General features: G+C 49.2%; 2 protein-coding genes across 2 annotated transcripts in view; both read left to right on the forward strand.

Moving 5' to 3' along the window:
• LCMT2 (leucine carboxyl methyltransferase 2) overlaps positions 1-17,658 on the forward strand; it is a 517,091-nt gene that overhangs the window by 50,922 nt on the left and 448,511 nt on the right. The gene's annotated exons all lie outside the window — the stretch shown is intronic.
• DNHD1 (dynein heavy chain domain 1) overlaps positions 17,309-17,658 on the forward strand; it is a 105,312-nt gene continuing 104,962 nt past the window's right edge. Inside the window, 1 exon segment of the mRNA XM_065589518.1 lies at positions 17,309-17,451. Coding sequence (XP_065445590.1) covers positions 17,320-17,451 — 132 coding nt within the window. The 5' untranslated portion in view covers positions 17,309-17,319.

Genomic DNA, 17,658 nt, shown 5'->3' on the forward strand with positions numbered 1-17,658 from the left:
TGGAAAGAGGGTGGTCATCTTATTGTGCACATATATTCCAGAACAGCCTTTGGAGTTGATCCTGCTGAAATGTATCTTGAAAGGGCTTTCAGTTCATCACCTAAATCACTCGCATCAATATCATGCATGTCATCATGTGTCAACACTGTCTCTAGTGCCCTACATTGGTGGTGTAAGTTTTCTTCAGGTAGTGAGGAGATTTGGAATATCATACAACATTCCAAATATACTGCTGTGTTTCTTGAGCTGCATGAAACGTTCTTCAACTGATTGTATTGCACAATATAGCACTTGGTTAATGAATTCAACTTTGAATTGTTGTTTGGGATCTTTTATGGGATTATCCTGTGCCTCGTAATCAAAATGTCTTCTTCTTCGGTGACTCTTGTATTCTTGAATTGTTGGGAAAATAGCTTCAGCGTGAAGTTCCTCTGCCAACTTCTGTGCACTCTTCAGAACGTTTTGAAATCCCTCATCTGATCAGCAAGACTGTAGGTATGATTTTGCTTTGTCCATTTGTTCCATTGCTCCAGATATATCAAGGTCAACACCTTGGAGTCGCTTACTTACAACATTTATTTCAAACAGTATGTCATGCCACAACACTAAGCCACACAGAAATTTGACGTTATGTATGTTCCTGGTGATTCCATTTCCCTCTGCCACTGTTCTCCCACAAACAGTTCCTGTCATAGCATTCTCCTCCATAATGGCAACTGTGGCATCATCTATCTTCCCAATTTGGTGTTTGACAGGTTTTATCGCCTCCACTCAACTTTCGCATCGTGTGGCACTCAGTGGTTTCAATGTCAGAGAGGATGTTCCCAGATGTTGCTTCAAAATTTGCCATCGATGAGTTGATGCAGAGAAAAATACATAGATGCTTTGAATTACATTAAAAAATTTAGCAGCCTCACTAGAAGCTGATGCTGCATCATTGACCACCAAGTTCAATGAATGAAAACTGCATGGGACAAAAAAAGCTCGAGGGTTTAACTCTCGGATCCGTGTCTGCTCTCCTCTGTTCTTTCCTCTCATGTTGGCACCATTACCATAGCCCTGACCTCTCATGTCAGCTATCGCAATTCCTGTATCTTCCAGCTTTTTAAGAAGCACATTTGTCATTCCAGCTCCTGTAGTATCATCAATGTCAATAAATTCTAGAAAATGCTCTTTGACAGTCACCATTGCAGGGACATTTTCACTAGGTTCTGTTGGTGTTACAAAACGCACCATTAAAGTCATTTGTTCGATATGGCTGATGTCAGGTGTGCAGTCCAGAATAACAGAGTAATATCTTGCTGACTTCAGATCTGCCACAATCTTCTGTTTGACTTTTGTTGCCATTAACTGTCTGATTTCATTTTGAATTGTTTTTCCAAGGTAGTGTTGTGTGTACATTTCTCGGGTGGTGACCCTTCTTAGATGCTCCTGGAGTACAGCATCAAACTCAGCCATCAGCTCCACAATTTTAAAGAAGTTTCCATTGTTTGGCACATACAGCTGATCTGAAGTGCTACACAGTGCTAGGTTTTGGGTAGCAAGCATTCTCACAATGGCAATGAGCCTTTTAAGAACATTTTACCAGTAAAGAGACTCTGATGCAGTCTTCTCCTGATGCTGATTGTCTATGGTGGCCTTTAACCTTAGTCTCATCTCAGGTAACAGTAGTTACTACCGAACCTGTCGGAGTCAAATTACACTTTTGCAAAAGATCTGACCTATCTCTTAACAACATAAACAACTGTACATACATATGTTCATTCCATTTACCCGTTCGCTGGCAAAACAGAAGCAATTGAAGGATCGTATTATAATTAAGTGATCCCTCCGGTGGCCACCTTTCCTGGTCCTCTAGCTGATATTGAGGCCAGTGTACTGTACAGAATCTTTTCAGTTTACTTTTAATCAACGGATCTGATCCAAACACTTTCCAGTTCACCAGAATGCATTCTAAGGGTGTACACCTTGCCCTGCCTGCAATACTCTGTCCCTGCCCCATACTCTAGGGAGACACTGGGCGTCCCCAGGTCAAAACAGGTAAAGTCCCCACTGGACTGTTCCTACCTTATCCAAGGGTCCGGTTCTGCACCGTCGCCCACAGCTGCTTCTCCACTACTCGAGCGTGTTGCACCGTTGTACCCTCCAGGGTCGACCAAACCACGTCTCCGCCGAGGCCCCCGATGACGTCACCGGTGCGCGCTGGGCGTTGGTCATCGCCGCAATCCGTCAACCTCCAACAGGGGTCCGGGCAAGGCTAAATTTCAGCCTTGAGCCCACCCAAGGACGCCAAGACTGTTGCCGGCACAGAGGCCCGAGGACAGCAACAGCGGGGTTCATTGCCCGGTGTGCTTCGCGCCAATAAACACACCAGGGTGGAGAAGCAAACAAAGTTTATTTGAGATCTCAAAGTGGTGCAAGGAGACAGGCAAGTCTCAGATCAAGCACACCAGCAAAAACAGTTTTCCTCTCTTTATACATTTTACAACTAAGACCCCCTCTTCTCCCCCTTCCCCCCCTCCCTTTCTTCCCCCTCCCCTCTCTACCGAAGGCATGTTTATACATTTAAGTAATTAAATCATTCTAGGGCTATAAATCTAGCTTGTTAGTAACATTCCTCTAAACTGTTACCTGGTCCTGTTTACCCTTGGTTTATTACCTCTTCAGCCAGAAACATGCTAGCCTCATCATTATCGCTTGGTACGGGGTATGGGCGGGGGGGTTGTAACTGATAATTGGCTGTTTACACATTCCATGCATCTAGCTTTCGAGGTCGATTAGAGTTAAACATTGAAGAACTTTGGTTCACATAGGCCTAAAGACGTCAACAAGCTCTTTCCACCTATGGAATGCTCTATGGTGATTTGCTGCCTTCTCGTCACCATTGGGGATTTCACGCCAGTAATGTGTTGGATGGAAACTTCTATTTTCATTGTCTTTGGGGAACATGACGTTTTTCACTTGCTGTGGCCCATGCAGTACAAGGATGTCCCTCAGGCTACTGCTCAAGTGGGTCTACAGTCCTGGATCATCTAGACTTAAGGAACTAAACTCAGCAGCAGCTGTTTCTTGCGCCTCCACCACACTCTTCTCTGATTACACTTTTCTTCAGGAATGTGCATGGTTACATCCATTTGAGATGGAGATATGGATGCTGAGTAGCTGCCAGGTCACCTGCACTCTGACTAACTGGACGATCAGGCATCTCCTCACCACTCACATCCTCACTGGGGCCGGAAGGTTCACCGTGAACATTTGTGTCTATGGATCTCAGGAGAGCTCCTTCCTGCTTAGATAGAAAAGCTTCCTTTGCTTTCTTTCTTTTTCTGAATGCTGCCCCAGAGGGGTGTTTTCTTCTTTCACCCATGGCTGCTGTTCTGTGCCAGCTAGAGTGGCTCTCAACACTCAGTTGAAGGGGACAAATAAGCAGGCTGGTAGCAGGGCCTGAGTGAGGGAAGATATCAGTGATTTAAGGGCTTAACTGGCTCCTACTACTTCAGTTGACTGCCTGTTCTCCTCAAGTGGGTTCAGAGAAGCAGCAGGAAACAGGAAGCTCCCTGAGAAGCTGGTGTGAATCAGTCCAGGCTCCTGGGGGTGCCGGAGAGGTACATAAGAGGCTCCTCCTCCTCGCTCTCCCTGCAGCTCCTGCTGCTTTCTGTTATTCCCTCTCCCCTTTTCTCCTACCTGCCTGTTATGTCTCTTGTGCCCTCCTTCCTTCAGCACAGCACTCCGCCATCTCTGTGCTCCAGCAGCAGACACAATTTTCTACACTCTGGGTCCTAGTGGCGCCCTCTCCCCAGTCTGGCACCTGAGGCGGCCGCCTCAGTTCACCTCATGATAAGGCCAGCCCTGTTAAGGTCCCTCACAGCACTGCAATAGTCAGGTTGCTCCCAGTCCCAGAGGACCAGTCACTTACCCCTGGTCAATTGCACTTTAGATCTCACACCAAAGACAATGCTTGTAGCCAATTCTATAATAAACTAGCTAAAGATAATATTAAATAGGAAAAGGAAACAAGAGAGTTATTTACAAGGTTAAAGGAGGTAAACATACATATGCAAATGAATGACAATCTTAAGTTTCAAATGGTAATAGAAGGTTCTGTGATAAGCAAGCTCTCTATGTCCTTTGGGGAGGGATAGCTCAGTGGTTTGGCCATTGGCCTGCTAAACCTAGGGTTGTGAGTTCAATCCTTGAGGGGGCCACTTAGGGATCTAGGGCAAAAATCAGTACTTGGCTCTGCTAGTGAAGGCAGAGGGGCTGGACTTGATGACCTTTTGGGGTCCCTTCCAGTTCTATGAGATAGGGCTAAGCAGCTGGGAATCCCTTGCTTCTCCCTAGAAACCTTGCCTCTCGGAGTCCAAGCAGCCGTGAGATACAGTTTCTCCTTGTTACGGTTTATCCCTTCCCATCTTCCACTTTGAGCTGCAAACTCAGTTATGGGAGGAATTCACTTGCAAGACTCATCTACGTGGGCTGAGGAAGGAGAGGGAAAACAACAAAGTCTTTTTTCCTCTGTAATGTTCTACTGTATCTGCCTGGTGTCAATGGGCCTTCCTTGTCGGTCAGGCATAACACCTTCTGTTGGGGACCAGCATTTCACATTGTGAATCAAATGTTTTTCTCCTGGCTGGTGATTTACAGTTACAAGGGCTTACAATGCAAATGTTCCAATATTACCGTACAATATGGGATACAGGCATCATAAGTGTAACCCTTCTGCCCATCTAAGTTGGCAGCAACAAGGGCCGGGTTCTGTATCTAGGGGTTCCGTTTCAATAACGCAATGCAAAACCGGCTCGAGCCCCCACCCAGTGACCTGGGACAATTACATACCACCCCCTGGGCACCTCTAAGAGGCAATACTTCCCCTCTCGCAAGCACGGAGTCTGAGTGTAACAGAAAATGTTTAATAACAGGAGGTAAACAACATCAGCATTAAATGGAAAAAACACCACAACTAGAGTTTTTAGACCAAACCATGAGCGAAGACCCACCCCAGCAAATTGGGCCATGTCCTCTCCCGTTGGTTCTTGAAACCAGCGACCCAAGAATCACCAAAGTCCCAAAAGTCCACCAATCCCAAAGTCTCTTGGGTCCAGCAACCCAAGAATCACAAAAGTCCCAAAAGTCCGACAACCCCCCAAAGTCTCTGTCCATGATCAGTGCAGCCCCAGAGTTCAAGGGGGGGGGGGGTGAGCAGGGTGTTAAGGGGCACCTTACGTGATCCGAGGCCAACCGGCTGCTTCTCCGTGGGGTTCCACTGCAGCCTTCACCACGAACTGCTCCACTCCACCCGCAGTCCCACGAACTGCTCTGGCAGCTGCTCCGCTCCGCTCCGCTCACCGACCTGTGAGCCGCTCCGCTCCGCTCACCGACCTGTGAGCTGCACCGCTCCGCTCACCGACCTGTGAGCCGCTCCGCTCCGCTCCAGCCGTCCCTTGGGCCGCTCCCACAAGGCTCTGCTCTGCTCTGCTAGCTGCTCCTCCAGCTGCTCCGCTCACCGCCCGCTAAGCTAAGTTAGCTTAGCTATAGCTTCAGGCTCCCCCACTAGTTAACACAGCCTCAGTGATCTCAGCTCTTAAATAGCTTTAGCTCTTTTGTGATTTCAGCTCTTAGTGATTTCAGCTAGTAGTAGGGGAGCCCCAGTGCTGGTGCACTATTGGCCCAAAGCGAACTCAGCTCAGCAGTCTGTAACTAGACTCCTAAGGGAATCAAAGTTAGCTCTGACATTCAACAGTGGAGAGAGGAGGTAGTGCAATTGGTGTTTCAACCCCCTTGGGGAGGGGGCCACACCATCAGGTACAAATACCTGTCCCCATCCTCTCTCTATTCACTGGGTTTTGTAACCCATGCCCCTTGACAAGCAAATGCTACTTAGGTAATGGTGAATGACTCACTCAGTCCTTCTGTCATACAACAGTTCCACTGGCCTTGATTCACAGAATCAGGGTAACAAAACTTTATTCTTCCTGCCCCAATAACAGAGAAACTGGGGATCCCACACCAGCCAAAGTAACCACTTTGAGTTGCTGTGGTTTCATGCCAGGCGAGTGGGTGTGCCTATGCAAACAAGATCAGCCCCTGGAGTTCTTTTCCACCCTCACCATAATTCACCACCAGATGTCAGGGTAGAGCTCATCCTGACTCTGCTTACATCAGCAAGGTTACTCCACGCTGCAACTCACAAGCATTCAGTGAAGTCTAAACACATTCTTACCATTCTAATACCTAGTTAACACACGGGTGAGCCAAAAGGTGGTTTCAGCTCTGTCAGTATTCACTTGAGGCCTGGGGACATTAGCCCTGAGCTGTCTGGTCTGCCAGCATCACAGAGACTCCACCACTTGCCTTGCGAGTGGGCTCCAGTGGTTAATCACCATTGCTGTTAAACATTTGGGCCTTATTTCCAATCTGAATTTTTCTGGCTTCAGCTTCCAGCCATTGGGTCTTGTTCTGCCCTTCTCCGCTAGCTTAAAGAACTCTCTAGCATCTGGTATTTTCTCCCCAAGGCGATAATTATACACCATAATCAAGTCATCTCTCAATCTTCTTTTGGATAAGCTAAACAATTTGAGCTTTTTATGTCTCTCCCTATAAGGCATTTTCCCCAGCCCTTGAATAATTTTTGTGGCTCTTTTTTTTTTTTTGCACTCTCTCAACATCCTGTTTAAAATACGGATTCCAGAACTGGATGCAGTATTCCTGGCTCAGTCTCACCAATGCCATATACAGAGGTAAAAATCCCCTCCGTGCTCCTTCTCACTCCTCTCTTGTTTGTACATCCAAAGTTCCCATTAGCCCTTTTTGCCAGAGCATCGCACTGGGAGCTCATGGTGAGTTGCTTGTCTGCTGTGATCCCTTTCAGAGTCTATGCGTTCCATTATACAGTTCCCCGGTCTGTAGGTGTGATCTGCATTCCCTGTTCTTCTTCGAGTGATCGCATGTGTGTGTGTGCCCTACGCACAATCACCAGACATTTCTTCGCTCAGTGGTAACTGTCAGGGCGGCTCAAGCACCTTCTGCTGCCACATGCTGCTGGCATCTGTATAAAGCATGTAGCTGACTCTGAGCCCCCTCCAGTTCCTTCATACAGCCTGGGACGGTCGCTGGAACGGCTCTTCTGGCATTTGCAAGTTCTCTCAGTGGGTGTGTTTTCTTGTATTGTAAATACATCTCTACCCCGATATAACACGACCCGATATAACATGATAAAGCAGCGCTCCGGGGGGGCGGGGTTGCGCACTCCAGCGAATCAAAGCAAGTTCAATATAACACGGTTTCACCTATAACAAGGTAAGATTTTTTTGGCTCCTGAGGAGAGCATTATATCGAGGTAGAGGTGTAGTGTTATTAAGGTTATTAGGATTTAATTAGTTAGATTTTTTTTTTTTTTACCATCTCAAGGTTTCGTTTGTCTCCTGGTGCTGAGGGATGCCCCAATCAACAGGCTTCAAGCCCTGTGTTTCCTGCAGTGAGGCTATGCCTATGAGCAACCTGCACTCAAAGTGCTAGAAGTGCCTTGGGGAAGCTCCGATTGGAGGGCATTGCCAAATTTGCAGGGACTTTAAACCTTGCAGAAGAAAGTTTCTACTTGTGGAGGTGGCCTTGAGACCTCCATCTGAGCCAGGCTGGTCAGACTGGGCACTGAGTGCCTCCGCATTGGTGAGGAGTACCTGAGTCCTGGCACTGCTCACCAGCCCTACTGCCTAAGAAGACTGCTGAAAGGGGGAGAGGCCCAACACTGAAATCTGCTGGGCATGGGGATAAGTGGAGAGTACCGTCTAAGCCCAAGCACCCCTCTGCTTCAGTACAACAGAAGATGGTACCGTTGACTCCAGCACATAGGCAGGTTCCATCGAGTCTGGAGCCAGAAGGAGCTCCTTCCACATCCGTGGCACCCCACTGCATTCTTGCTATCTTGGTACTAACCATGCTGGAGGCATTTATGGCTGCCAGAGACCTCCTGCCCCTGTCGGTGGCAGTGTCGCTGGCAGTACAAGAGGTGACGCTATTGGTGCTGCCGGACATGGGAGAACAAGCAGGATTGGTACAGTGCTCAGTACCGTGCCAGCCTCATTTACCCTTGATGGCTCACTTTTTGGTACTGTCCTCTCTGTGCTCTCCTCTCTGTGGGCCTCTCCACCTCAGCACTGGTTGCTGGCACCATCTGGAACTGCAACTCTGTGGTCAGCAGAAGGAGAGTCATAGTCTTCTGAATCGGAGGTTGGGTCCCACATTTCCTGTCCTCAAAGCCTTTCTTGCTATTCCTCCTCCAGACGTTCCCCCCCTTCCATGAGCTGGTCACAAAAGTACCATTGAGTGGTTAACCAGGAGAGTAGTCTGGGGTACAACGTCAATCAAACGTTGACCCCACCCGTGACCCCTAAGGTTCCACCCACCTGGGCCCCTCCTCCTGTGGTATTACTTGTGGGCTTGAGATTGACACATGACTAGAAGCAAGGGGTGGCATGCGACCCCGCTAAGAACTCTTCCCGTCACCTTCAACTAATCAGAGTGGGTTTCAGCCCTGTAGGACCTCCCCGAGAGTGGATTTGACCAATCAGGGCAAGTTCAGCAGTGGGGAGACCTTTCTGAAAGAGGGTCATGTGACCCCTTGAAGAACTTCTCCCCCCCACCCTCTAATAGTCAGCATGGACCCTGCTGGAAGGGAAATGTGCACTAATCCGAACAGGTACAGCACAGAGCTTAGGCCAAAACCCTCAATCTCTGGAGTTCAATGGTTGGCCAGTCAGCAGCACCACTCCTGGAAGCCCCATCGTCTGTGGAGGAGGCCATCTTGTTTCAAGAGCTTGTTTTTCAGTAATCCTGGAAACGCTGAGGGGAAACATAAATCGAGTTCTGTGATTTGATACATTCCTCTGAGGCTGACAGGGCCCAGCTCCGTGCATGGAGGCTCACACTATCGGAGAGCATGCGCATCGGCCAAGAGGGCAGGAAAGCAAGCAGGGAACAAGAGCCTAACACACAAGAGGAGATGTTGCGGCTTATGGGAGAACAAACAGACATGTCGAGGCATCTGGTTGAGGTGCAGGAAAGGCAGCTAGACCTTAGAGTCCCGCTGCACTCAGTGATGAGCCAGCTGCCCTCCTCACCAAGTTCCATATCCTCCTCTCCCAGAGGTCCTAGAATGCGAGGAGGGGGAGTTCCGTTATCCCTTGAACTCCACTCCAGGGGATGGTTAATGGAGCAGAAAGCTCTCATTCCCACAGCAAGTGTAATAAGCTGTGTGTCCCTGCCCCTCCCTCCCTGTGTTATCAGGCCCTTACCTGATTACCATTGCTATTCATGGTTGTCTCTGTTCAGTGTTTGTTAGCATAATAAATTTGCATGAATTGAGGACAAGAGGCTCTTTATTCACTGTGCACACAGTGGTTGGTGGGGGTTTAGTTTACAGGGCAGTACATGCGAAAAAGGGGGCAGGTTGGTAAGGAACAACACACAGAACTGTCACATCAGTGTTGGATCATTCATGAAACTGGTTTTCAAAGCCTCTCAGAGATGCAGTGCACCTCAATGTGCTCTTTTTATTGCCCTGGTGTCTGGCTGCTCATAATTGGCAGCCAGGCGATCTGCCTCAACCCCCCACCCCGCCAGAAACTTTTCCTCCTTGCTTTCACAGATATTACGTAGAACACAGCAAGCAGCAACAACAATAGGAATATTGGTTTCACTGAGGTCTAACCGAGTGAGTAAACAGCGCCAGCGCCCCATTAGACGTCCAAAGGCACAGTCTACCACCATTCTGCACTTGCTCAGCCTGTGGTTGAACTACTCCTTACTGCTGTCCAGGCTGCCTGTGTACGGCTTCATAAGCCATGGGAGCAGGGTGTAGGCTGGGTCTCCAAGGATAACTATTGGCAGTGCAACATCACCAACGGTAATTTTCTGGTCTGGGAAGAAAGTTCCTTCTTGCAGCTTTTTGAAGAGACCGGAGTTCCTAAAGATGCGAGCGTCATGTACCTTTCCTGACCATCCCACGTTGATGTCGGTGAAACAGCCCCTGTGATCCACTAGCACTTGCAACACCATTGAGAAGTACCCCTTCTGGTTTATGTACTCTTTGGCAAGGTGGTCTGGTGCCAAGATAGGGATGTGTGTTCCGTCTATCGCCCAATCACAGTTAGGGAAACCCACTGCAGCAAAGCCATCCACTATGTCCTGCACGTTTCCCAGAGTCACTACCCTTCTTAGCAGAAGTGAATTGATTGCCCTGGCTACTTGGATCACAGATTTACCCACTCCAAACTGATTCCCGACTGACCAGTAGCAAACTGGCATTGCAAGCTTCCACAGGGCTATCACCACTCACTTCTCAACTCTCAGAGCAGGTCTCATTTCGGTATTTCTGCGCTTCAGGGCTGGGGAAAGCAATTCGCAAAGTTCCATGAAAGTGGACTTATGGATTCGAAAGTTATGCAGCCTCTGCTCTTCATCCCATACCTGCATCACAATGTGATCCCACGAGTCTGCCTGTTTCCCGGGCCCAGAAGCCGTGATCCACTGTGTCAACAAGCCCAGCTGCCACTGCCAGTAGGTGCGAATTGCTCCATTCCATGGCTTCCAGCACAGCTGTTTGCGTGGCATCACCTTCTTCTGCGCAGCGGCTCCTGGCTAGGCTCTGCAAATACCGCAGGACGATGCGCGAGGTGTTTGTGACGCTCACAACAACAGCATACAGCTGAAAGGGGTCCATGTTTGCTGTGCTATGGCGTCTGCATGAGTAACCCAAGCTTAGGCACGAAAATGATTGTTTGCCGTCGCTTTCAGGGAAGTAGCAGCCAAGTGCATCATGGGAGGCTGACGATATGTACCCAAAACACCTCACGAAAATATTTTTGTCCCATCAGGCATTGGGAGCCTAACCCAGAATTCCAGTTGGGAGCAGGAACTGTGGGATAGCTGCCCACAGTGCATCACTCCGTGAGTCGATGCTACCCATGGTAGTGGGGATGCGCTCCACTGACAGAATGTACATAGTGGGGACATACACCATTGATTTTGTAAAATCGGAGGCTACAGGTTGACTTTAATAAATTCAACCTAATTTCGTAGTGTAGACAAGCCCATAGAGTCTGATCTGTAGAGTGGTTCCCATCTACTCCTGATGATCCTTGCAGTGGCCTCTTTGAGGATGACTCTCAAATAGTGTCTGGCGTAGAACAGGTTTCAGAGCGGAGCCGTGTTAGTCTGTATCAGCAAAAACAATGAGGAGTCCTTGCGGCACCTTAGGGTATGTCTACACTATGAAATTAGGTCGATTTAATAGAAGTTGATTTTTTAGAAACTGATTTGATACAGTTGATTGTGTTTGTCTCCACTAAGCGCATTAAGTCAGTGGTGTGCATCCACAGTACCGAGGCTAGCGTTGACTTTCGGAGCGTTGCACTGTGGTAGCTATCCCACAGTTCCCGCAGTCTCCGCTGCCCATTGGAATTCTGGGTTGAGCTCCCAATGCCTGATGGGGCAAAAACATTGTTGCGGGTGGTTCTGGGTACATGTCGTCAGGCCCCCCTCCCTTCCTCCCTCCATGAAAGCAACAGCAAAAAATCATTTCTCGCCTTTTTTCCTGGGTTACCCTTGCAGACAACATACCACGGCAAGCATGGAGCCCACTCAGCTCACCGTCACCGTATGTCTTCTGGGTGCTGCTGGCAGACGCGGTACTGCAATGCTACACAGCAGCATCCCCTTGCCTTGCCTTGCGGATGGCAGACGGTACAATACGACTGCTAACCGTCGTCATCGTCCCATGGGTGCTCCTGGCTGACCTCGGTTAGGTTGGTTGGGGGCGCCTGGGCAGACATGGGTGCTCCTGGCTGGCCTCGCTGAGGTTGGTCGGGGGCGCCTGGACAAAAAGGGGAATGACTCCAGGTCATTCTCTTCTTTAAGTTTCGTCTAATGGAGATTCAGTCCTGTCTGGACTATCATGCCAGCTGGAGGCTTCTGCCTCAGGCTGCTCTCCCAGTCGGCAGCACCGCGCGGTCGCACCTACCCCAGCCTACCCCTTGCTCCCATGGCTCATGAAGCCTGGATAGTAGTAAGGAGCAGTTCAACTATAGGCTGAGCAAGTGCAGAATGGTGATAGAACGTGCCTTTGGATGTTTAAAAGCTCGCTGGCGCAGTTTACTGACTCGGTTAGACCGCAGCGAAACCAATATTCCCATCGTTATTCCTGCGTGCTGTGTGCTCCACAATATCTGTGAGAGTAAGGGGGAGATGTTTATGGCGGGGTGGGAGGTTGAGGCAAATCGCCTGGCCGCTGATTACGCGCAGCCAGACACCAGGGTGGTTAGAAGAGCGCAGCAGGGCGCGCTGTGCATCAGAGAAGCTTTGAAAACCAGTTTCACGACTGGCCAAGCTACGGTGTGAAAGTTCTGTTTGTTTCTCCTTGATGAAAACCCGCCCCCTTGGTTCACTCTACTTCCCTGTAAGCAACCCACCCTCCCCTCCCCCCTTTGATCTCTGCTTGCAGAGGCAATAAAGTCATTGTTGTTTCAAATTTATGCATTCTTTATTAATTCATCACACAAATGGGGGGATAACTGCCAAGGTAGCCCGGGAGGGGTGCGGGAGGAGGGAAGCATGGGGTGGGGTAGTTGTAGGGGCACCCCCTAGAATGGCATGCAGCTCATCATAGAAGCGGCATGTCTGGGGCTCTGACCCGGAGCTGCCATTTGCCTCTCTGGTTCTTTGGTAGGCTTCTCACGGCACTGCTGCGGGTCCCTGTTATAACCTCTGTCCTTCATGCCCTTGGAGATATTTTCAAATATTCCGGCATTTCATCTTTTGGAACGGAGTTCGTATAGCACGGATTAATCTCCCCATACACCGATCAGATCCAGTACCTCCCATTCGGTCCATGCTGGAGCTCTTTTGCGATTCTGGGACTGCAAGGTCACCAGTGCTGATGAGCTCTGCTTGGTCACCTGTGCTGATCACCTCGCCACGCTGGCCAAACAGAAAATGAAATTCAAAAGTTTGCAGGGCTTTTCCTGTCTACCTGGCCAGTGCATCGGAGTTGAGAGTGCTGTCCAGAGCGGTCACAATGGAGCACTCTGGGATAGCTCCCGGAGGCCAATACCGTCAAATTGCGTCCACACTACCCCAAATTCGACCCAGCAAGGTTGATTTCAGCGCTAATCCACTCGTTGGGGAGGAGTACCGAAATCGATTTTAAGAGCCCTTTAAGTCGACAAAAATGGCTTCGTCATGTGGACGGGTGCAGGGTTAAATCGATCTAATGCTGCTAAATTCGACCTAAGCTCGTAGTGTAGACCAGGGCTTAAGACTAACAAATTTATTTGGGCATAAGCTTTCGTGGGCTAGAACCCACTTCATTGGATGCATGAAGTGAAAAATACAGGAGCAGGTATAAAACATGAAAGGATGGGGGTTGCTTTGCCAAGTGTGAGGTCAGTCTAACAGGATAAATCAATTAACAGCAGGATACCAAGGGAGGAAAAATAACTTTTGAAGTGGTAATGAGAGTGGCCCATTTTGAGTGGGGAAGGAGCACCTTAGACTTACCCTCAGGCCTACCCTGAAGACACAACCAAGGGAGCACCGAAGGGGGAAGACAAACCCTGCCTGAGTGGGACTGATTACCCCAGGCCCACCATCACCAGAGGGGAGAAACGCTAAGGCTGGCGAGAGAAAAGAGGTGCCTTGCCACAATGCCAAATTACCAAACTGTTTTAAAATTCTCTGTGGGGCAAATCCGGCCAAAGAACAAACCTACCCAGTACCAGCCTTTGAGACATCCTGATGAACTCTTTCAGTACCTACTTTCCCCCAATTATGAGGTTTCATCCTGTGAGTTTATCAACAATGAAACAGCTTGCTTGTCTTGGAAATATGCAAGAGATTGCTACACAGTCTCTGGCAATACAAACATGGTCGTAGCTTGTTTCACCGCCACTTACGCCTGCTTTGAACTATACAACCTGTGAGACAATTTGCAAGAGCAGTGCCTGTATCATGACACAGAATCGGTGATATTTGTGAAAAGGGAGGGAGACTGGAACCCCACTCCTGGGGGATTATTTAGGGTACCTCATGAGTAAGATCCTGGCAGGCAAACCCATCACAGAGTTTGTGTCAGCAGGTCCAGAAATGTATTAGTACAGGCTGCCGGAAGGGAAGACCTGCATAAAAGTCAAAGGGATTACCCTCAACATAGCAAATTGTGAAAAGATCAACTTTGACAGTTTGAAAGATCTAGTCTTGGACTATCGCACAGACCTGAGTGAGAATATCCCAACAAAAAGATAGATGTGCAGCAGTCCTCTATTGCAAGGAACAAAAATCAGTGGCAAATAGAAACAAAGATCCTTAAGGAAATGCAAAGTCATTTACAACAAGAGAGTCATCGAGAGAGATTTAGAACCCTACCCTACGGCTTTTGAAAATGGATATGCAGTGGGAACACACTTTTTCTGTAATTCTTGTAGGGCCTAGCAACTGTGGGAAAAGTTAATTTATTAAAAATGTGTTGGATAATATTGAGCAAATGTTATCTGTTATGCCTGAGAATACTGGGTGGTGTTACAGTTGCTGGTGTATAAAGGATTATTTTGTAAATACCCTTTCATCAATTTTGTGGAGGGGTTGCCTGATTTTTTTTTTTAACAATGACTGTTTCTTACCAATAAAGTAAATATGGTTGTTGTAGATGATTTGATGAACTCTGCAGGGCCAGCTCTGGCTTTTTTGCCGCCCCAGGCAAAAAAGCCTCCCACTGCCCCCCACCTCCCAGCGGAGAGCGCGGCAGGGGAGGGTGGCGAGCCCGGCTGCAGGCCCGCTCTCCCCAGCCAGCCGGAGCGCCAGGAGGAGGGCGGAGAACCCAGCAGGGGCCTCGCTCTCCCCGACCGGCTGGAGCGCCAGGGAGAGGGCGGCGAGCCCAGCTGCGGCCCCGCTCTCCCTGGCCGGCCGGAGCGCCGGGGGAGGGTGGCGAGCCCGCTGCAGCTCCGCTCTCCCCGGGTGAGCGCCGCCCCCCTCCAGGTGCCGCCCCAAGCACATGCTTGGTAGGCTGGTGCCTGGAGCCGGCCCTGGAACTCTGCATGTGAAAGTGATGAAACAGAGAAAGCCTTTGCCAAGTATGTGCATCACAGGAACTTGAGCATTACGTATATAGTTCAGAATGTATTTTGTCAAGGAAAAAAGAATAACAAATTAAGCTAAACAAGACCAAGACCATAACAGGGTTCAAAAAAGAACTAGGTAAATTCATGGGGGTAGGTCCATCAATGGCTATGAGCCAGGATGGGCAGGGATGGTGTCCCTAGCCTCTGTTTGCCAGAAGCTGGGAATGAGCGACGGGATGGATCACTTGATGATTCCCTGTTCTGTTCATTCCCTCTGGGGCACCTGGCACTGGCCACTGTTGGAAGACAGGAGACTGGGCTAGAGGGACCATTGGTCTGACCCAGTAGGGCTGTTCTTATGTAAACACAAAGTACACAGTTATTTTCAAAAACCCCAGGGATAAATCCCTATGCTTGCTTGGCAAATGTACCTTGGCAAGGCACAATTCTTTCTAGAAGCTTTTGAAGATGCTATCAAATAACCTTATGGCTACACTGAATCAAGTCATGTGATCCTAGACGACTCCCAACTTCCAATCCAGTGATTGTCATTTTTATCGATCATAACAAGGTCCAGAAAAAATGACCTCATGTTGCGTGCAATACCTTTTGTGTTAGAAAATTATCAGCTGTAATGTTCAGAAACTCCAGTGACGTTTTACTGCTGGCTGCACCAGACCTCCAGCGTATGTATCCCAAACTGACTTCCTCCATAATGATGCAATTTTTTGCTTCCACGTATTATTTTAGTAGATGCTCTTGTGCCTTGGTGACACATGAGCGCCCCCCCCCCCCGATCTTTCCACCTCCCTCTGTCCAATGCCACGTTTCTTGCTCTGTTTCCATGACAGCAACACCTTTATCTACACACTTTCAAACAGGTGCTTATCAGGAATCTGGTTTTGGGCATCCCGCCCGTCTTGAGGAGCGATGTACTGCACTCCAGGGATGCAGGTGGGCTGCGGGCTGGTGTGGGACAGAGCCAGGCTTTTTGAAAAGGCTTCCTGAATCTGCATGATCTTTTCAGCACAGCAGGATGATAGTTCTTTGCAGTGCTGGGTGCTCAGCTCTGACGCAGGGTTGCTGAAGCAGTTTACCACACTGGATAGCTCCTTGGGGCAGGGTTTGCCGGCTTCAATGGAGACTCATAGGAAGGCTCTCTTGGCCTGTATGTAACCCTCAGCATGAGCCTGGAAGAAATCCTCATGTTTCATTTTTTGTCTTTATCAGCCTTCGATTTTGCTGTTGGCTCTCAAATTTCTGCCCTTCTTTCGTCCTCTGGTGGAGGGTGTCAGAAAACCAGGAGGTCTGCATGAGCGCTGGGGAGGAAGGGGCCACTGGGGGCCAGCCTGTTGATGGTCCAGGCTAGCATACACTGATCACGAGTCACCCGTTCCTAAGCTCTTTGTCCTGTGAGTGGAGTGTTGCTGTCTTTTAGCATGCCATAGAATTTGTAGTGTCCATGAGTCTATGGTCACAGATTCATAGAGGTCTCAAATCAGAAGGGACCACTGTGATCATCTAGCCTGACCTCCTGTAGACCAGAAGCCAGAGAACTTCCTCCAGATAATCCCTAAAGCGGAGCTGTTAGACAAACACCCCATCTTGAAATAAAAACTGCTACTGATGGAGAACCCATCACGATCCATGGTAAGTCACTGTTCAAATATTTGCACCTTATTTACCGTCTGAATTTGTCTAGCTTCTACTCCCAGCCATTGGATTGTGTCAGACCTTTTTCTGCTAGACTGCAGAGCTCATCGTTAAACATGTGTTCCCCATGTCGGTACTTAGACTGTGGTCAGTCATCCCTGAACCTTCTCTTTGGGAAGCTACGCAGATTGAATTCCTGGAGTCTCTCACTAGGAGGCAGGTTTTCCAACCCTTCAGCATTCCTACTGCTCTTCTTTGACCCCTCTTCACTTTATCAATGTCCTTCTTGAATTGTGTCCAGTCCTGGTGTTCCCAGCATCATCAGCCTCAGTCACACCAGAGCCAGCTACACAGTAACTTGTGTTTGAAAAGGCCTCTTCTTTGTGCATTTACCCTGGAAATGGATGTTACAGCCTAGAGCATGAGGCTAGGACCCACCCCCCCCCAGGGCTATCACCTCACCCACCCAGAGCCCAGGGGACCCAGGGCATATGGAGCCCGCAGTGTGTGGTTAGGACTGACCCTGTTCTGACTCTCTCCTCTGCAGGCCAATGGTACCATGAGGAAGGCTGTCCTCCGAGTGCACCTGGTGTTTGACGCTGACAGCCAACTGGTCCCCTTTCCCTCCAGTCAGGTGTTGGAAACCAGCCTGCTGGGGGCCCTGGAGGCCGTGGTGGAATCTGTACTGCAGGTTGGTACCTCTGACTCCCAGCTTGGCAGTCGTCCCTCCCCAGCTGTGCTGACACCAGTGGGAGTAGGGAGTCTGCCTGCATCCAACGAGCACGTTGGAGGGCCGAATGGCTGTCCATCCCCTGTGCCAGGCTCTTTCTGCTGCACTGCCATTGCTGAAGGTCAAGCACATGCCTGGGGCTCAGGTGCCTTCACCGCAGTGCTGGTG

Source organism: Chrysemys picta, chromosome 1 (genome assembly GCF_011386835.1).
Source record: "Chrysemys picta bellii isolate R12L10 chromosome 1, ASM1138683v2, whole genome shotgun sequence".
Classification (NCBI taxonomy): Eukaryota; Metazoa; Chordata; order Testudines; family Emydidae; genus Chrysemys; species Chrysemys picta.